This window comes from Caretta caretta, chromosome 1 (assembly GCF_965140235.1).
Source record: "Caretta caretta isolate rCarCar2 chromosome 1, rCarCar1.hap1, whole genome shotgun sequence".
In the NCBI taxonomy this organism is placed as follows: Eukaryota; Metazoa; Chordata; order Testudines; family Cheloniidae; genus Caretta; species Caretta caretta.
In genome coordinates this window covers 352,908,232-352,929,883 of record NC_134206.1, presented here as the reverse complement: position 1 = coordinate 352,929,883, position 21,652 = coordinate 352,908,232, and the positions used below count along the sequence as shown (strand labels likewise).

At 54.3% G+C, this 21,652-nt stretch overlaps 1 protein-coding gene across 1 annotated transcript in view; it reads right to left on the bottom strand.

Moving 5' to 3' along the window:
* The window catches only part of SND1 (staphylococcal nuclease and tudor domain containing 1), a 507,509-nt gene that overhangs the window by 213,921 nt on the left and 271,936 nt on the right, over window positions 1–21,652 (bottom strand). Inside the window, exon 15 of the mRNA XM_048821939.2 lies at window positions 11,666–11,807. Coding sequence (XP_048677896.1) covers window positions 11,666–11,807 — 142 coding nt within the window. The remainder of the gene's footprint in view (window positions 1–11,665; window positions 11,808–21,652) is intronic.

Sequence of the window (21,652 nt, the reverse complement as noted above, 5' to 3'; positions counted from 1 at the left end):
AGGAAGGGGACTGAACAGATCCTGACGGAGCCACTTCTGCATTCACAGCACGCGCACCATCATGCTCAACAAGGGATGGTGCCACTATAGCAGAAATGTCGCCTTGTCATTTAGAATGCAAACGCTTACCAGCGAATGGGTGGCTCGGTGGAGTTAATAAGCGCATGCATCACAAAAGGGAACAGCTTAAAAGGCACAGAGCCCACAGACGCCATGTTCCAATTTAAAAATGAGAGAGAAAAATCCAATTTAAGCCTGGGAATAAAGATACCAACAGATGTACAGACTCCAAAACAAGGGAAGGCAGAAGCAGTATCTCATTTTCCATGCTAATTGGCACGTTACCTGCCTTTCAGTCCATAATTAACGTATACAGCTCGATTAGAGCGCCGGGGGCAGGTGGGGACTGACGGCACGCTCCCAAGAGGGGAGCCAGGATGGCATGGAAAGAGCAGGTAATTCCCAGAATGATACAGGTGGGTTGCTGCATGCTATTTACATCTGCACCACGGAGGAACAATGGCATTTGGGGGGGAAGAGCCAGCCCTCCCCGCTCTGGATCCCAGAGGCTGGCTGCTCAGCTGATGGGACATCCTGGGTAGCGCACGCTACACACTGGCATGCCCCTGGACCCGCCTTATTCTAAAAGACAGGAGGGGCAGCTGGCAAGGTGTTCTCAGTGAGGGCCTTGGGACTTTGCTACTCGCTCCTCCTGCACCCACTGGTCCACAATAGCCCAAATGCAGCGACGAGCTAGGCCCCAGTCGCTGGGGCAGACTGACGATTTGTCGTCCCCCCATACTTTGGGGGTGGCACAGAGCCTGTCTGTAGTTGGCACAGTTTGGCTTCCTGGCTGAGCATGTGATTTTTAATGCCACTGGGAGGCTGGCATGACGGTAATTTTTCAGGGCACCTGCAGCTCTTGGAAAGGCGGATTTACCACCATTAGAATTTAAAATCAAGAGTATGCTGTAGCCTCTCACCCCTGGCAGAGCCAGGGTATGGGAGATCCCTTTTGCTGCATGCTATTTACATCCTCACTGAGGAGGAACAACAGAGCTTGGGGGAAAGAGCCAGCCCTCCTCCAGCCAGCGCTTCACTGCAGGCCACTGAAGGGCACCGCAAAGCTCCCGGCTTGCCTGGAGAGACTCCATTGACAGAGCAGCGAGCCATGGAGGGGGTAACGCCAATGCTGCAAGGAGAGCATGCAGAGATGCCAGCCGGGCAGCTGGCGCAGGCTAAGCCTGGGCTGGCCGGGGACACTCCAGCAGCAAGGCCGGAAAAGGCTGCCTTTTGGGTTCCCAGAGAGAATGACTGCCCCAGGTCAGCATGTTAACTCCTTTGCACTGCCATGCTCCTGCATGGAGCCATGTTCCGTGACAAGGGGACCAACGCCCCCACCTGGTCATTGTTCATTTAGCGAGGCGCCCAGCAGATCGAGGGACGTGATCGTTCCCCTCTATTCAGCATTGGTGAGGCCTCATCTGGAGTACTGAGTCCAGTTTAGGGCCCCACACTACAAGAAGGATGTGGAAAAACTGGAAAGCGTCCAGTGGAGGGCTACAAAAATGATTAGGGGACTGGAACACATGACTTACGAGGAGAGGCTGAGGGAACTGGGATTGTTTAGGAGTAACAGCCGTGTTAGTCTGTATTCGCAAAAAGAAAAGGAGTACTTGTGGCACCTTAGAGACTAACCCATTTATGAGCGCATAAGCTTTCGTGAGCTACAGCTCACTTCATCGGAAGTGAGCTGTAGCTCACGAAAGCTTATGCTCAAATAAATGGGTTAGTCTCTAAGGTGCCACAAGTACTCCTCTTCTTTTTGGGATTGTTTAGTCTGCGGAAGAGAAGAATGAGGGGGGATTTGATAGCTGCTTTCAACTACCTGAAAGGGGGTTCCAAAGAGGATGGATCTAGACAGTTCTCAGTGGTAGCAGATGACAGAACAAGGAGCAATGGTCTCACGTTGCAGAGGGGGAGGTTTCAGTTGCATATTAGGAAAAACTTTTTCACAAGGAGGGTGGTGAAGCGCTGGAATGGGTTCCCTAGGGAGGTGCTGGAATCTCCTTCCTTTGAGATTTTTAAGGTCAGGCTTGACCAAGCCCTGGCTGGGACGATTTAGTTGGGGATGGGTCCTGCTTTGAGCAGGGGGTTGGACTAGATGACCTCCTGAGGTCCCTTCCAACCCTGATATTCTATGATTCTATGAACTTTTCTCAGTGAAATCAAACCTCTGATAGGGCGATTGTTGGTTCCCATAGTAGCAGAGATTAAATATAACTTCCAGCGAGCGCCGCACATCCTGGAACCATCCATTACCAGGGCTCAGAGCATCCCTCTTAACATCGAATGACCAAACTTAGAGCCGCCACCCAATGCCAACGCCTGACCCCCGACCTCGCTGCTGCACATCGGGGGCGGGGACCTGCTTGTGGGAAAGGACGGATATATTTAACCGCTGTTCCCAGGGGACAGCCAACAGGGCCTCCTGTCGCCTGGCACACGGGGGCGGGGCATCAGGTTAATGGTTATGACAGTGGGAAACCCGTTTCAATTAAAGCTCCCTTTGTAAAGGCACAGCACGCTCATGCCAATCACCAGCCAGGCACTTGGCTGAACTATAAATGGGGAGATAATTGTACACTGCAGACTCTTTTGGCTGCTCCCACCAGCCTGATCGGCAGCAGACCCGGCTCTGAAGCAGGGTGGTGTTAATTGCTGCCTGCAAGGCCGGGTGACGCAGCAGCCCTGCTACTGGGGGCAGTGTGGGGGAGGCAGTTCCACCTGAACACACAGCTCCCTCCAAAGCCTTAGGAACTTGAGTGGCCTGGAACACGCCATGCAGCTGATCTCCCCCAGGCGTGGGACCCATGGCCTGTGTTGGAGGCCACATGCCATGCAGGGACCTGTAGGCTGCTGGGAACATGCTGCCTTGTGCTGGGGCCTTGGCTCTTGACAAGGGGGCCGTCTCTCAAGGAGAGCTAAATGGAAACGTCCTACGAGCACCTCTGACAGCCACGCTAACCAAGATAGGACCCAGCCCCCTGTGCTGGGTGTGTCTCCACACAGGGCCACATACCAGCCACCTGCCACAGTGACTTGCATCCTGCCAGGTATCTTGTGGGGCCTTGTGGCTAGAACACTCAGCTAGGACTCAGAAGATGTGGGTTCTGTTCCAAGCTCGGGTACTGGCCTGCTGGGGGATGTTGGGCAAGTCACTACTGTGCTCTGTGCCTCAGTTTCCCCACCTGTGCAATGGGGATAATGATACTGATGCACTGAGAGTTAGGAATCAGCATCATACAGAGCTCTGCCCAGGTTCTCCTATGGCGTCCGTCACCCAGGTATCCCACTGAGGCACGTAAATAACATGACCAACCTCTGCCCGATCTGGTCCCTTCCCACGCCCCCTAGGGTGGAGAAGCTCCATTAGTCACCATGTGCCAGGTGTGACCGCAGGACACCACATGCTCCCAGCGGGAGCCAGCAAGGTTTGGGGTGGTTCTTGGCTCCTGCAGGGGTTTGCTCCCCGGCCCTGAACTAGTCCCCCAGAAAGACCCCCACCTGCACGAACAAGTCCTACCTCACGACAGGCAGAGCGTCCATTATTCCCTGGGGTTGGTGCAGGGATGCTCCCAGAGCACAGGGCATCACTAAGGCCCCACATCATTCAGACAAGGACCTTGCCCCTGTGGCCTGGGGGGGAGCCTGTGCAGTGACAGGGGGAGGCTCTGGTGTGCCTACACAGCACTTCAGCCCAGCTGCCTCCTGGCCACTGTTACAGCCCTGCCGGCAACTACGAAAACTGAGCCAAACGAACCCACACAGCTTCAGCAGCTGCTGCCCCAGACCTCTGAGCCAAACTCTCCCCAGCCACCGCAGCACCCAGTGCTGGGCGAAGCCATTCTGGAAAGGAATGGTGGCTTTCTGCATGGAGAGGAAGTGCGGGGCTTGGGAGGGAGGACTGTCCCTTCCTGATTTCCATAAAATGGTAATTCAATTACAGAAAGCAAAGAGAATTCCGAAGTCTCAGCAGCCCCACTAATTGTCTCATTAAGGGCAGAAACGCAGGGAACACAATTACACCAGCCATCTGAATCATTAATGCCCCTGCAACAGCCATGCAGGATTCCACTCAGATGTAGAAAGGCCCTAGCAGCGTTCTTGTGCTGGGGGAGCATCTTGCCACCCAAATTCATTTGCACACCGCGCAGGGTTCAAACTTCCTTCTGCCCAGCTGTGCACTGCAGTGGTGGGAAGTCACTACGTTCCAGACAGTTTGCATAGGTGAGCTCTCCAGTCACTCGCGGGGAAGGAAGCCGCAGGACCACCATCGCAGCGGGAGTGCGCCATCTCCCCAGCACATGGGCAGCGCTGATGAAGCTGATGCTCTGGTGGGCGGTGTCCTGCAAATGGAGGAGGAGCATGGACCCACAGGAATTGATCCACAGTGAACTGGAGGACAGGAGAAAAGGAGGACTTTAAGGTGCCACAAGCCCTCCTTTTCTTTTTGCAAATACAGACTAACACGGCTGCTACTCTGGAGAACAGGAGGCAGCTGCAAATGGGGCAAAGGAGCCGGGCACACAACACGCAGCTGTGCAGTGTTGAGACGGGGGCTGAAAAGCTGCAAGTTAACCCACCAGCGTGGGCAGCAGGCTTCACTGCTGCAACACACCACTGGCCGTCTCTGCAGCAGCTGCCACATCCAGTGCAGAACCCCACAACTGCTCTCTGACAGCACGTTCCATTTGTAGCTCTCAGGGCTTCACCAAGGCAGGCATGCATCATCACCCCCTTTCATGGCTGGGGAAACTGAGGCATAGAGGGGCAGTGACTTGCCCAGGGTCAAACAGTGAGTCAGTGGCAGTGCTGGGAATAGAACCCAGGTCCCAGAGTTCCAGGACAGTCCCTATCTGCTGGGCCTCTCGATCAACTTCACCAGCTGCAAAACATCTACTCCAAATCCTGCAGCACATGCACAATGCAACCTGGGCTCTGCAGCCACGGAGGAACTTAGAGCCACAGACCTGCCCTCTTCAGCTATTGAACGACACTAACAGGACATGGGCCCCCCCGCCACTCCACCCTGCTGGAGCACAAAGGCCCTACCAGAGATTCCCTTCACTGTCACTGTCCGAGCCACAAAAGGATGCTCTCCATCTCAACCCCTGGAGCCTGCCCATGGAACAGCAGTGCAGAACTCCAGCATACTGCCCCACTCCACCCCCTGCACAGTGGCAGCAGGAGGGGCCCTTAGTGCTGGTTCCGGTTCCTACTATCCTAGTAGCTCCGGGAGACCCCAGCTGAGATCCGCTCAGCACAGCCCACCCGTGAGTGACGCAGAATCCCTGCCCCACGCTGCTCACAAGACGGGGGGGGAAGGCAGCGTTGTTATCCTCGCTGCACAGAAGGGGAGCTGAGGCACAGAGAGAATCAGTGACATGCCCAAGGCCACCCCACACAGATCCCTGAGCTGCAGCCCAGTGCGCGAGCCAGCAGACCAGCCTTCTGTCCCTCGGGTTCCCAGAGCCTCTCAGAGTGGGGCGGGTCTCTAGCCACCTGCTCATTTCAGAGGCCCAGGGAAGGAGCGAGGAGGGCAGAGGCAGCAGTGCGGGAGTTAGGAAGAAAGACCCTGCTCCTCTGTCAAGCGTCTCCTTTTCAAGGGCACAGATTGCTCTCCATCTCCCGGATAAAAGGACTAAAAGCAGATTAAGGCTGTAGATTTAAATCTATCCTGAAAATTTCTTCCTCTGGTAGATGGGAGAGCCAGAGTCGACAGAACGCTCCTGTCTGTGTGACGCCTGTCTATTTATTTATGCGCTTACTGAATTTTTCATAACTGAGTTAAGAACGATCAGTGTTCAGGGTTATCCTTTGTACACGGTTATCACCATAGAAACAAGAACAAGAGAGATAAACACAGCCCCACATTGTCTCCCATTGATGGAGCCAGGAGAACACAGCAGGGGAGGCGGGAAGCTCTGTGCACAGGAACTTGCACAATAATCAAGTACCCTGAAGTCAACAGTGTCTGAGAGGAAGAGCTGGTCCCATCCACAGGGACAAAGGGCATGCGGCAGCCTCCTCTGGTTATCTGTACCTGCTGCCGCTACGCACCCTGCTAGTCCGTGAACATAGCCTGGCAACTATTAATAAAGGCTCCACGGCATTTGGGAAGGGCTATATATCGGTCAAATATTCGTTCAGAAATGGACCAGTAATAGGAGTTCTTAAAAAAAAACCCACAACACTGTTCAGCGTTTTTGAAGGACCTACAGGAACAATAAAAACTCTCCCCTACCTTTCCATGCAGATCCTGCAACATTAGTGAAGGCAACAGGTCCCAAGCTGTCAGTGATGCTGGTGCACAAGCTAGGAAATGAACCAGTTTTATTGGGACAGGAACTGCTCTCTTCTAGCTTCTGGGAGAGGGATGCACGCAAAACACACTGATGGTGTATCCGTAATTCACCAGGCAGCCCCCAGCCGATCAGAGCTCAGTGCGGAGGGAACTCCGTGGTCATCCTATCCACAAGCCGGTTTTATGGAACTGCTTCCCTCTGCCAGTAGCCCTCCCCAGAAACTGGAGACTTAGTAACTGGGGGTGATGGAGGCCTCGTACCTCTTACGATAATTGGTCTACATATTTAGCCTCATTGTGAGCTCAGCTGCAAAGAGTGCATGGAAGTTCCTAAGACATCACAATAACTTATAACAACACGTGTCGATGGGAAAAGGTACGAAAGGGCAAAAAACCCAAATTAGTCCAAACAAAACAGCCTCCAGATATAGCTCAAAGACTGAGTTATGTTAGAAATCAGAGAACCAAAACTGGGGTAGGAAACCAGGCCTAACTGGCAGACAACATAACGAGGGGATGGGCTGTTCCACCCATCATCCCTTTTCAGGTCCATATAGGGAGAGGTTTTGGGGGAAGCGATAGAAGAACAGAGGGAAGCTACTGGAATGAGTTCCACCATCCTGGCTGCCACCCCAACCATCTCCAGGGACCCTGGACCTTCTTCCTCCTGGTCCTGAGAGGTGGTCAGAGAGAAGGACCCAGCTGACATCGCCACCCCTACTGGCTCCGGCTCACCCCCAACCACCACGCGGGATAAAGCAGGATTAGACTTAGCAGCAGCCCCGGCCCATCTCAGCTAACTTCATCTCTTCTCCCCAAAAGGACAGTTATCACTGGCTTCTACCATCTCAGAGACTGGTAAACTTTTCCTTCCACAAACTCCCTCTGGCGAAAGGGAAAGGGGAGGTTACAACAGGAAAAGCTTTACTCAGCATTTTACTTTCCACTGGCTGTAGCTGTTTTTCCTGGTTTTCTGTGTCCTTAACAAAAGTTAACGGGACGCTCAGCAGTGCGTTTGCCATGGTGCGAAGCAGGCGGAGGTCTCTGCGTACCAAACCCAGAGCTTGTGTAACGCTGGGTAGTGACTGGGTTATGTTCGCCCCTTAGCCCAGACATTCCCTCAAACACAACAGAGCAGATCAGCAGTTCTTCCGGAGACTCCATGCTGTTTCTACAGCTGATGCAGTCCACGGGCAGGAGTGCTCGTGTAAACGCGCCGGGTCGCCAGCCCTGCTCTGAGCAGGGGCACACGAGAGGTGGCTACGCCTGCCAGCCACTGCTGTACACAAAGGGAACATCTACACCCCATGCTCCTTTCGGCAGCACTGAGCACGCGTACATTACACGCACCCCTAGAACAGTGCAGTGAGGCACAGTGGCCTCCCTCCCCACGGGCGCGCGAGGGACCACGACCCTCCCCGCCCCCTCGTGCCCGGGCGGGGCAGGGAGTATAAAAGGAGGGCTCTGCAGCTCAGTTGGGCCCCAGTGGAGGAGAGGGACGCCGCTGCCCTGCTGCAGCACCCGGGAGCTGAACCTGTGTTCGGCCGCACCCTGCCCCCAGAGGAGACAGACCCAGCTGAGGAGTTGCCGGGACTGCCATCGGCTGTGTACACAGAGGAGCTCAATAACCAGTGGACACCAGAAGTACCAAACCCCGGGGAGGTAGGAAGAAGCCCAGGGGCAGCTGACGACTGGCCAGCTACAGGGCTCATCACTTCTGGGTTGGAGTGTTGCAGCTGGATCCCTGCCGACCCAGTGGCGTACCAGTCTGCCACAGCTAAGGCCCTGGGCTGGGATGCGGTGGAGTTGGGCAGGCCCGCATCCCCCTGCCACCCTTGCCCTTCGGTGGCCGACTCCCCACTTTAGGCCAGCAGGCCTGTGCTCCTTGATCCTCCCCCCCAGCACCCTAGACTGCCCGTTGGGTGCTCAGCCTCTCTGAAGCTCCTAGACTGTGTGGGTTATCCTCCCTATCTGAACCCCGAGACTGTGAGTTTGCTGGCTCCCTTAGCCCACTAGCTGAGGCTAAAGTCTGCTCCCTACTCTGCCCCACCCACAGGGCTAGAGCTATTGACTGGGTGTGTTTGCCAGCTGCCGGAGGCTTAGGCTACAGCCGGCTATCAGCCCAGCCCCGTGGGCTGGGGCCCCAGACTGTTAATTGGTGTCAGCCCCAGCTGAGAGGCTGGGGGCTAACGACTACATCAGGCTCTGACCCGCCCACGGGTAGGGACAGGAGCCCCAGACTGTTGTGGTGTTTGCCTCTGGTAGACGGGCCCAGAACCACAGACTACGTACAGCTCGGCCCCGCAGACCACCGCCCCTGACAACACTGGAGGGCGAGGGACCACTACCTATGGGTGCAACCAGCGGTGTGGACAGGGAGAGTAAGGACACGCCTGAACCTTGTGGGAACGTACCCGAATAGGTCCCTATAGGGACCTGTACTCGCCCAACCAGGGCCTCCCACGTCTACTTGCTATCTTGAGCAGCAGTGTCCCACTGCCAGAGCATTTCCCCACCGCAGCGAAAGCCTCCAGCAGTGAGGAAAGGCTCTGGGGCAGGAGGCAGGCAGTGGGAAAGGTGCCAGCAGTGGGGAAAGGCTCTGGCACCCCCCGGCAGAGCTGCACCGGGGGAAATGGAACGGAAAGCCAGTTAGTGTAGATGGCCTCAGAGTCTGGTGACAGGAGCAGTGTGTCCTGAAGGAGGAGCTAATCGAACACCAGACTCTGCGTTGTAAGGAACCTGGGTGCTCAGCCCAGTACCGCAACAGGCTGGAGACAGGCAGAGCCATACAGCTTGGCTCCACCGTCTTCCTGCCTCTCTGGGTAACATCTGTGGGGCCACCTACCTAGTGCCAGTCTGGGGGTTCCTAACCTTGGGAGAGGTCTGGCTTCAGTCAGAAGGGGACAGATGGATGAGGACAAGTGACCCGCACCAAAGTCAGACAGGAGATTCTGAATTATCCAGGTGGGAACGTAACATGCTCCCCACCAAAAATGTAAGGGGCACAAGTCATCCTCTGTACCTGGCGGTGAGGAAAAGCCATCTCGTCACAGAGAGTTTGTCCAGCCAGCCATGTCCTCGGCCACAAGAACCTGAGGTCCAAGACATATCCATGTGCGGCTGTGAGCCCAACAACTTACAAACAGCAACACCACCCCCTCAAACATCTGCCCCACCCCCGGGACACCAAACACCTGTGAAGCCAGGAGCAGAGAAGGCTGGCAGAACAGGGCCCAGAGCTCCCGGCAGTGAGTCGCGAGCAGCTCAGACCCACTGCCTGATTTACAGAGGGCTTTTAGGACACAAGGGCCACAGCTGTTTTCCCAGCACTCCGCTGTCACTATCGGCTAATACATTTCACATCCGTTCAGCTCACTGCTCAGTGAGATTCAGGACCCAACTCTGGGAGGGCTGCGGCAGACTCACCGGGAGACCACGGCGCGACCCCACTACCACTCAGACTCTGCCTGAGCTGCTCCGAGAGCTGGCTGGAGAATAACTTGGTTGCATGGAGCCGGTGACGTCGGGGCACCCGCGAGGAGCAGACACCAGTGGGGCTTGGGCTATTCCACGCTGGCCTGGCTGGGCACCATAAGGGCATCCCTCACCTGGAAGGGAGCCCCAGTGCAGCATATTCCTTCCACAACGAGCCTGGGTCATGGGAAGCACCAAGATTTAGGCACCGGGCGGAGAAGTGTGGAGGGATAAATAGAAGTGTGAATAAAATGAAGAGAAAGCTGAACTGGAGCCAGTTGTGTTGCCTTCCTCCTCCATCGTGACTCAAAGGCTCAGCTGCCCATGCCACGTGGGATCTCCCTAGGGCCCGGCGGAGGGAAGAAAGCCAAGGTCTGTTTGTAAGCCAACAGCCAGGACTCCATGACTGCCTGCCAGCGACCCCTCTCTGCACCCTGGCAGGAGGAAGGAGGGTCTCCAGTGAGAGCAGAGATGTACAAACTAGCACCGGGGTGTGCACGGCTGCAGTCCCAGCTGCTTACGTGGCCCCAGCACCGGGATTCTGACAGCTCAGCACTCTTGCCTCAGCAGAGCCCGCAGACATGTCTGATTACGGCGCTCCAGCTCAATTAATCCCTCGGGAAGGCATAGGAAGTTGCAGAGTGATCATTAACTTCACACGCAATGAGAGAGACGCTCAACAAGAACTGACAGAGGGGGAAGCGGCTGTGATCTCGGGCCCCGCATCCTTCAGCAAGACGCACTGCGCCCTGAGACTCCATCTACCTGCCGAAAGAAGGGTGGGAGGGGAGGGAAGGCAGTTCCCAGAGTCTGTCAGGGAGGAGGAGACCCGGGGAAGATGGCAAGTGGCTGCCAGCAAGCCCTGCTGCGGTCAGGCGAGACTCATCACCCGAGAGATCTGTGAGAACGAAGAGGCAGAGCAGGCTTCAAGGGCTCTGTGCTGAGCGTGACAGGGAAAGGCGCCACCCCACCCGTAACAACGCAGCCCCTCCAGGAGGCAGCAAGCACCAATAAAGTCACGTTTTACTACTCGTCAGTGGCGCTTGGCTCCTTGAGTGCATGAACAACCATCATTCCAAGCACACGGCTCATGGCTGAGCTTTGCTGGGAGAGATGAAGGCGCCGGACACAAGGAAAGGAGACAGAGCTCCATGTGTATGGAACAGAGCAGAGTAGCTGGCTCAGGTACTGGGGCTGCCAGGGCCAGGGTTCAAACCTGGATCTCCCCCCACAGGAGGCAGCGAGCCATGAGAGATAGAAGAAAACAGCTCTGTGCTGGAGATAAGTCAGGGTGGGGTACGGGGGGGGGGTCCCTAGAAACACTGCCCCAGCATCAAAGCAGACACTTGGGAAGAACCATCTCTCCGCCTAGAAGGGCGCCAGGCAGGTTTACACAGCGCAGAACACGCGGCCGAGACGCAGTAAGGCACCAGACTTGGGTTAAGTGCTGCTCGCTCCCCTGCACACAAAGGGCCAATGCTGGCAGAGCACCAGGGATGGAAGGTGCCTTCAGCAGCATGGGGAGGGGAGACCCCAGAGGGAGAGCGCACTCTGTGCTCTCCCCGGCCTTAGGAGAAGCAGCCTCAGATCAGTTACAAAGGGAGCTGGGGCACTGGGATGGATAGACAGACTTAGGACCCTCCCCCGTTCCAAACACTTCTCACATTGTGGCATGGCAGGCCTGAGAGCTCCCGTGCGGTGAAGGGAAACAGCAAGCCGTGCCCCCGCCGGGTGCCACAGATCGAGGGCAGGCTGAGCCGCTGTCCACCCAGCAAGGGACTGACACAGCATGGTCCCACGCCCGCAGACACGAGGCCAGCTCACCTGCTAGCAGGAAGGTGATCAGGCAGGTTTCCTTTGGCATGTACAGCTTGAGCCGAGAGCCGCTGAAGACGTACTCCACCACGGCCTCGGAGCGGCCGGCCCGCTGCAGGAAGGGCAGGAACTGCTTGGCCTTCTGGGTGTCCTGGGAGGGCAGGAAAGGAGAGAGGACATTAGAGACTGATGGTGGGAGCGGGAACCCACATCCCCATAGGACAAGGCACAGCAACCTCACATCAGCCAGTCACACGACCCCTGGCCTGGACTGGCGAAGGATCGAACCCTGAGCCTTGGCCTCTGAGCACAGGTCCCTGCCACTCAGGCCAGAGGCTGACGCCTGCTGGCAGGGGGCAGAGAGGCTGACGAACCTGGGGCCACCAGCCAGAGGGGACAGCAGCACTCGGCCCGTAACGAGTCACCATTAACACGGGGCTTGGCCTGCCCAGTGCTGTACCTGGCTGGCTGGGAGACTCTCCTGCCTCGCACAGCACTGCCCGGGGCTGGGAGGTGGAGAGTCTGCCCCAGGGAGCCAAGCCCTGCTCCCAGCCCCTGGCAAATGGTGGGGTCAGCCCCCGGCATGTGAGGTAACACGGCAGGCACATTTGTGCTAGGAGCTCCTCCAGCTCTCACAAGACACTTGGGCAGGGAAGGGGAGAGCTGAGTTTCCTGGCAGGGCAACAATCAGGTACTCCTGCCCTGCACCCCACAGGCACATGGCAGCAAGTCACGGGTGTGGTACTCGGCCCTGCTGGGGAACACGGTCACTCCGACGCCCAGCTGCATGCAGGCTGCAAGCAGTGCTGTGGCCCAAGCTCCCTAGTGGGCAGCAGCGCCAGGGCCCAAACCGCCCTGGCTAAGCACCAAATGCCACAAGGCCTTGCACTGCCCTGACCAGCCCCTTATCTCACTGACAGTGATTCGAGTCTCCAGCGTGACCACCTCTCCTTCACCCACCCGGCAGGACAGCCAGCGGGGAGCCGAGCTGACCTCGACACTGGGGTCTCCAAGGCCGTGTCTCCAAGGCCGGACACTTTTATGGGGTAGCTGCCCTTCGCCCTTCCCCCCGTCCCCGGCCTGGGACCCTGCCATTTGGATCCTTACGGCTTGGCTTAAATCCCTTCCAAAGCGACACAAGCTGCACGGAGAAAGGGCAGCTCTTCCCCCGGACCGGGAGGGCTGGGACTACACTGGGGTAACTAACTGGTTCAAATGCACCCGAGTTTGTATGGAAAATCTTTCCTGCATAGACAAGGCCTGAATGCAGACTTGGAGCTGGGCTCCCGTAGCCTCCTTCCCCAGGTGATGAGGCTGCTCGGGTCAGGTCTCAAACTGCTCCAGCGAGCCAGGGCAATAGACCCGAGAAACACCCACGTGTCCTGCCAGCTGCAGGGCAGCATCTGGGCACGAGTGGCCTATGGTCCTGGGGGAGTCCCTGCCAAATTCAGCCCCAGGAATCCAGGGCCCCTAGGGAAACCAGCTGCTCATGATCCACGGAACCCATTGAATGCTGGGAGTACATTCAGGACTGAGTAGATACCAGTACTGTCTCAGTGTTTCCAGGTGCTCCCCCATCTGTCTGTCTCCACCTGTCATCTCATCTCATACTCCGATCAGGAGCTCTCTGGGACAGGGGCCGGCGTTTCATCCTGTGTTTGTACAGTGCCTAGCACAATACAGGCCTGGCTCATGGCTAGGCTCCCAGGCGCTATGCTAATACAAATAATCTCTAACAATGCTCAGTTATCTACCTGGCCCCACAGTCTGTGCACCTTGATCCAGACAGCTCCCCGTGACCTTGGCACAGTGCCTGGCCTTCCTCAAGGAAGGAGGCTGCGTCTCAGGACCTCTGTGCTGCGAGAACACGCTCTTCCTGTCAGGCTCAGAGCCACCCAAGGGTTCCCCTCCCCACCCATCACGCGAGATGCCCTGTTTCATTTGTTTAAGACACCGCAGCAAGAACGCAAGTGCCAAAATCCTATGCAGCCCCCTGCCCTGACTAGCTAGCTTCCCGCTAGTCATACGTTCGTATCTCTTTCCTGCCCTAGACAGGTCCACGCTTACTTCGAGCACTGGTGTGGGCGGATAGGAGGGACGCCAGCTGGCCTGGAACACCCAACTCCAGCAACCTCTCACCCCCCGTTAAACATAACCCGGTGCTGACGCAGCTCCCAGTGGAGCAGCAAGTGCTTCCCTTTCACAGGGAATCTGGCCTCAACTGAATATCGCACTTTGCTGCCTGCTCCGCTCCTAGCAACAAGCCACTGTGTATAAATTAATGCATATTGGTTAAGGAAAAGTCAGCACGCCATGAGCAATGGTCAGTGGTGGCGGAGGGACTCAGAGTGCCTGGTGAAACGCGTGGCAGCACCACACTTCAATGCCTGGCACGCTTTCATCGGACAGGCCCAGACATTGAGGGAGGGCTCAGAACAATATTTACAGTAATGGGACTCAGTGTCCTTCCAAACCGACCCGTCACAGCAGGAAGACAATCTCCTCCCAGATCACTGCTGCTTTCCTCGATAGAAGCCAGAGCAGACCTGTAGCCTAAGTTCGTGGAAAACTCCCACATGCCCAACTTCCCTCCCCACCCCAGAACGGAGCAGAGGCAAACAGGACAAACACCCAATAGGTCAGAAAGCACCAACAGATTAAGACCATTTGCTAAACAGGCTTAAAGCTCAGGCCATTATTCATAGGCTGGGCCTGTAATTTGGGAATGCATTACCTAATTGATTATCTCAAATCGCTAGGTTATTGACTTATTTTGAACAGGAGGCCTCAGCCAAAAACTAAGCAATCTGTACATTTCAGACGCAAGACACTAAACGTCACGGGCTTCTGATTTATTTCACCCAGCAAAAAAAAGCTGTTCCTAAAATAAAACGCAGCCAGGTGGCTTTTCATTTCACTGTGTCCTTAATTTAGAAAAATGAACTGCAAAGGAAGGGAAGGGAGAAACTCGCTGCAGCCAAAAACTTTCTTCCCTTCAGTAACAGCTTGGATCTAGTTCACTGAAGGGCTGCCTGACCAGACTGCCAAAGCAGAGACATGGATGGAAACTCACTAGATCACAGAAATAAAATCAATAGGCTGTTCCCAAGATCCGTCCCCACCGCTGAACGGCTTGCACTGCAGAAAAGGACTTACTGGGAAGGAGCCGGGGCATTCAAAATGCCATATTTTATGGCAAAGGTTAGAGCAGAGAGCTCGCTGCTCCAGCTATGGGACTTGAATGTAAATTGGAACCAGCTCCCCTACTCGGAAACTCATTATTTCCAACGCAGTCAGCGAGCGAAAAGAAATGGCTATCTGCATACGTTCCTTAGACCAAAGTGCAAGCCAGGCTGCGATTACACGCCCGCATGTCACTCCAGGAAAATTAAGTGGCAAGGGGAGAGTGGGAGCAGAGCATACTTTGACAACAGCTGAATCCCGACTGACAACATGCGTCCGCACCTCTCAGACTCTCATTAACAGGACGCGACCTTCAGCATTTCAGATGTGACCAAAAAAGAAACCAAGAAGGGACCGGGAGAGTGGAGGCAGCCATAAATCTTTGGAGCAAAGCCTCTGCCACAGAACAGCAAGAGGTGCTTTGGCAGTGGCATGGCAGATTAGCCTTGAAGATGGGAAGAAAGGAGAATATCGTGGCCCATCTGGATCTGCCGATCCCCAGGGGCACAAGAGAAGCGATGACAGCATCCCGGCATTAGCAGCAGGCAGCTGATGCCGAGCTAGGCAATAACAATGCTTTGCACTCCAACTGTACAGCAGCTCACCAGAGAGGAAGGACGGCCCAGCGGTTAGAGTTCTAGCCTGGGATCTGAGTGATCTGGCATCAATTCCCTGCTCCACCACTGACTCCCTGTGAGGCCCTGGGTGAGTCACTTAATCTCCCTGGTATAATAGCACAAAAGGTAAATGCACTGAAGCTTGTGTGACACTCAACTGAAGGGGGCTAGAGAAATACCTGTGTCGGGCCTTAGAGTGCTGTACAGACACTGAACCCCATGGGAGCCCAGCTCCCCTGCAAACCGGGCCAGAGGTCACACCGGGAGCCTGGATTAGAACCCAGGGGTCTTGACTCCCCATCCATTGTTTCCAGGCACTAGACTACACAGCCTATAAGCCGCCTCACGAGAAAGTCGCAGGGGGATGTGGAAGTTGTTCTGGGTTCCCTTGACTCGGGTTGGAGTTCTTCAAGGATCTGACTCGGGATCGTTCCCGTTTAGATAGTTTCATTGATGGCCTTGGCACAAGAAGGAGTGCGCTAACGAAATGTGCGGACAACCCCACGTTGGTAGGCATCGTCGATACAGAGGAGGATTGGAATATTGGTGGGAAGGCCTTGAGACCTGGCTTAACAGCAATGGGGTGAAATGTAAGAGCACAAAGAGCAAGGGGCTAACAACAAGAATGTCTGCTATAAGCTCAGGACTCATCGGGTGACAGCCACAGAGGAGAAGAGGCGTTGGCACGTGGGTCGATCACAGATGACGATGAGCCACCGATGTGACGCAGCTGTCAAACAAGTAAGTGCAATCCTAGTGTGCATCAAGCGAGGGACGTGTTTATGTCATTGGATAAAGCACTGGTGAGCCTTCCTCTGAAATACAGTTCATCACCAACCGGAAAGGTCCAGCCAAGGGCTACTAGGATGATCCAGGGAAGGGAGGCCTGTCTTACAAGAGAAGCCTGGGAGGGCTTGGCTTGTTTGGCCTAGCACAATGCAGGCTGAGAGGGGATCTGACTGCTCTCTACAAATACAGCAGGGGTAGACACTGAAGCTAAAGGACAATGTTAGCACAAGAGGAATCAGGGATAAACTGGCCAGGAATAAATTCAGGCTGGAAACGAGAAGCAGGTTTCTAACCACCAGAGGGAGGCAGGCTCTGGAATAGCCTGCACTAGGCATTGTGGGGGCTAACAACCCAGCTTGGTAAATTTGTGAAGAGAACGATAAGCTGGGGCTGCCTATGATCGCACGGTCTGGACTCAATCCCTTCCAGCCCTACATTCCTAACTCACTCCTTTACCCTCCCTGTAAAGGCCCCCCCCATTGGACCAACCTCCCCTCCCAGCTGGAGGCTGATGGAGACTGTACTTCGGCTTCCCTTTCTACTCATGGCAGTACCAGGAATTCGGAATGGGAGAGACCGACTAGACCACCCATCCCTCTCCGGCCCATGTGAAGCTTCCTCCTGCAGCACCTTTCTTAGTGCCCTGCCCTTCCAGCCACCTCTAGCCCATCACGGTAAATGCTGACCTGAGGTCAGAGCCACAGCTATTCGTGACACATCGCAGACAGCTTCCTTCAGAGGGGGCTCCCCATTTGCAGCCTGTGCGCGCCACACTGGGCATATCAGGTGGGTGACAAGACCCCTCAGTGGGGGCGGGTTCTTTGGACCAGGTGACTGGGAAGTGCTTGTGCCAGGTGCTGTATCTCCCAAAAGCACCCGTAAGAGGATGCTGGGCTCCTGATCAGTTACGAACTCAGGCTCCCTCAGGAGGCAGAGCAATACCGTCATGGAGATCAAGACGGCAGACTTTAGCAACCTCAGGTAGTTGGTCGGTCAGGGAAGCAAATCTAAGGGGAAAAGCAGTTCCAGAGAGCTGGCAGTTTTTCGAAGAGACATCATTACAGGCACAAGAGCAAACTATCCCACTGCGTAGGAAAGACAGGAAGTCTGGCCAGAGACCACCCTGGCCTAACCAGGAGACTTTCAGTGATTTGACATTAAAAAACAAGTCTTACAAAAAGTAGGAACGAAGACAAACTACAAAGGATGAATATAAACAAACAACATTAGCATGTAGGGACAAAATGAGAGGGGCCAAGGCACAAACTGAGATTAAATTAGTTTGACACATAAAGGGTAACAAGAAAACATTAGAAGCAAGAGGAAGACCAAAGACAGGGTAGGCCGGTTACTCACTGAAGGGGGAAGGACAAAAACAGACAATGTGGAAATGGCAGAAGTGCTAAATGACTTTTTTTGTTTCAGTTTTCACCAAAAAGGTCAGTAGCGATGGGACATCAGACACAGTGAACGTCAGATGGATAGAATAGGGAAAGAACAAGTTAAAAATTCCTTGGACAAGTTAGATGTCTTCAAGTCACCAGGGCCTAATGAAATACATCCTAAAATACACAAGGAGCTGACCTGGGGAATTACAGACCAGTCAGCTTAACTTCAGTACCCAGAAAGATAATGGAGCAAATAATCAAGCAATCGATTTGCAAACACCTAGAAGGTAATAAGGTGATAAGTAACAGACAGCGTGGATCTGTCAAGAACAAATTGTGTCAAACCGACCTAATAGCTTTTTTTGACATGTGTGACAAAGTTCCTCCTCTACCTTGGTGGATCCTGCGCTTACTGGCGGATTTGCTTGCCTCAGAGATTCACAGTAGCCCTCAGTTTGGCCACTTTCGAGGCTCAGATCTGCCATTCACTCAGATTTCCCCATGCTGGCCAGCGATGAGGCTAAGGAGAAGAACAACCTCTGCAGTCTCTGCTGATCCACCATGTGGGTTGGGGAACAGCCCAGAGACCTTCCCCTCTGGTGGAACCCACAGTCCAGGTCAACTCCTCCTGTGTCTGATCAGGAGTTGGGAGGATTTGGGGGGAACCCGGGCCCGCCCTCTACTCCAGGTTCCAGCCCAGGGCCCTGTGGAATGCGGATGTCTAGACTGCCTCCTGGAACAGCTGTCCGACAGCTACAACTCCCTGGGCTACTTCCCCGTGGCCAGCTCCCAACATCTTCTTTATCCTCACCATAGGACCTTCCTCCTGGTGTCTGATAAGCTTGTACTCCTCAGTCCCCCAGGAGCACATCCTCTCACTCCCAGCTCCTTACGCACCTCTCCCTAACTGAAGTGAAGTCCTTTTTAAACCCAGGTGCCCTGATTAGCCAGCCTGTCCTAATTGATTCTAGCAGCTTCTTCTTAATTGGCTCCAGGTGTCCTAATTAGCCCGCCTGCCTTAACTGGTTCCAGCAAGTTCCTGCTTGCTCTGGAACTGCCCGTTACCTTACCCAGGAAACAGGGATCTACTTAATCTGGGACTAATAAATCTGCCTTCTATCACTCTTCAGTAGCCCTCTGGCCCAACCCTGTCACACAGGGTAATAAGCTTTGTGTATGGGGGGGAAGCGGTAGATGTGGTATATCTTGATTTAGTAAGGCTTTTGATACTGTCTCGCATGACCTTCTCACAAAAAGACTAGGGAAATATAGCCTAGATGGAGCTACTATAAGGCGGGTGCATGACTGGTTGGAAAACCGTTCCCAGATTATCAGTGGTTCACAGTCAGGCTGGAAGGGTATATCCAGTGGGGTCCCACAGGGATCGGTCCTGGGTCTGGTTCTGTTCAGTATTTTCATCAATGATTTAGATAATGGCAGAGAGAGTACCCTTATAAAGTTTGTGGACAAAAGTGCTTTGGAGGATAGGATTAAAATTAAAAATCTGGACAAACTGCAGAAATGGTCTGAAGGAAATAGGATGAAATTCAATAAGGACAAATGCAAAGAACTCTACTTAGGAAGGAACAATCAGCTGCACACATACAAAAATGGGAAATGACTACCTAGGAAGGAGTACTGCGGGAAGGGATCTGGGTGTCAGAGTGGATCACAAGCTAAATATGAGTCAACAGTGTAATGCTGTTGCAAAAAAAGCGAATATCAGTCTGGGATATATTAGCAGGAGTGTTGTAAACATGACAAGACACGGGAAGTAATTATTTTGCTCTACTCCATGCTAGTAAGGCCTCAGTTGCAGTATTGTGTCCAGTTCTGGGTGCCAATTTCAGGAAAGATGTGGACAAATTGGAGAAAGTCCAGAGGAGAGAAACAAAAATGATTAAAGGTCTAGAAAACATGACCTATGAGGGCAGATTGAAAAAATGGGGTTTGTTTAGTCTGGAGAAGGGAAGACTGAGAGGGGACATGAGAACAGTTGTCAAGTGCATAAAAGGCTGTTACAAGAAGGAGGGAGAAAAAATGTTCTCATTAACATCTGAGGATAGAACAAGAAGCAATGGGCTTAAATTGCAGCAAGGATAGTTTAGGTTGGATATTAGGAAAAACTTCCTAACTTGACTGGTTAAGCACTGGAATAAATTGCCCAGGGAGGTTGTAGAATCTCCATCACTGCAGGTTTTTAGGAGCAGGTTAGACAAACACCGCTCAGGAATGGTCCAGCTATTACATAGTCCTGCCTTGAGTGCAGGGGACTGGACTAGATGACCTCTCAAGGTCCCTTCCAGCCCTACACTTCTATGATTATCAGCCAAGAGACTCCCTATTTGCCCAAGAGGCTGAACCAGGGTGCAGCAGCTCTCAGGAAACAGAAGAACAGAGTGTTTTGCATTCGTTTCCCCCCAACAGCAAACTGCCCATGCACACAGATGGAGCTGTCGGCTCAGTAGGTACCAATCCTGCCAATAGCCAAGGCGCTCCCAGGTGCCGTAAGTTTGAGATTCCAGCTGTGGAACCTGGACCTGTTCCACATATCAAGCTCTCACCACCCTCCCGAGGGCTAGAGTGCTGGAGCTGCCATCCTTCAGATCAGGTGCCCTAAGAGAACAGTCTCATCTACTCCCTTTACACTCTGCTCGCCATGCACTCTGCAACACTGGCCCATCGCAACGGTTTTCCTCCACAGCTTGGGTCAGAGACGCAGAGAAGAGCGGCCAAGCAAGGCATTTAGAGGACCCACCGACAGGGCCCCAGTTTCTTTGCCATCTGCCTGGCATGGAATTCCGATAGGAACCCGAGGCCGGACCAGGCGCACAGCCCGGTTATAGCCCTCCCACTTTTCTGGGGCAGCATGGGGTTTATCATCATTTCCTGGTGCTGTAAGAGAGGCTCAGACCACACCACTTCTCTCTGAGTAGCTCTTTTCATCCCAAGACAGCCTAGACAGTTCAGTATTACGGCCATGGAGAAACTTGCAAGAGAAGGTCAGAGAGACACTAAGGGAAAAGTGGGAGGAGCTGATGAGACAGAAGAATACTGGAGGCTGCTCCAGGTGGCAGGAGCTGCAGAAAAGCCTCTTGTGCCATGCCGTGAGACTGACTCAGGGCAGAGAGAAGGGCCAGTACTCAGTGGAGCAGGATGGAGAAACACAGATAAGTTCTGCATGAGTTTAGAATCAGAGGTCCATTTGCCTCACCCCTGAACTCAGGGCCTAGGTCATGAACTTTGCAAGGGCTTTTCACAGGCTGCTGAGGCTTCATTAGCAAGCCCAGAGAGTTGCAATGCTTTCTGACTCTGCAGCGAGGACTGGCACGCCTCTGCCCCATCCTGGGAAACATACAACCTGCGCCTGGCACCCAGACGAACCTCCTCGTCCAGAGGCACATCGCACATCTGCTGGGAAAGGAGGGGGACCTGGTCTCCAAGAGTAACTTGCTCGTTTTGTTCGTACTTTGCATGCCCAGAGCATCCGTCGGGCAGATGACACGGGAAGGCCAAGTGACCGGCCTGCTGTTGCATTAGGACAGCAGCCTGGGCGTCAATGCCCAGACCCCTGGTCTACCCACGAGGCGAATTACAAAGTTTGGGAAGGGTAGTTCTACTCTACACTGTACCGAGACCAAGAGAAGCAGGAGCCCAGATCCCAGACTGCCAATGGCACATTCCTAAACCCCTCTGCCACTTTGGAAAATCAACCCCCGACATACTGTGACAAAGTTCCTCCTCTACCTTGGTGAGTCTTGCACTTATTGGCGGATTTGCTCACCTTGGAGCTTCACAGCAGCCCTCAGTTTGGCCGTTTTCGTGAACCCACAGTCCAGGTCAACTCCTCCTGTGTCCGACCAGGAGTTGGGAAGTTTGGGGGGAACCCGGGCCCGCCCTCTACTCTGGGTTCCAGCCCAGGGTCCTGTGGAATGCAGCTGTCTAGAGTGCCTCCTGGAACAGCTGTCCGACAGCTACAACTCCCTGGGCTACTTCCCCATGGCCTCCTCCCAACACCT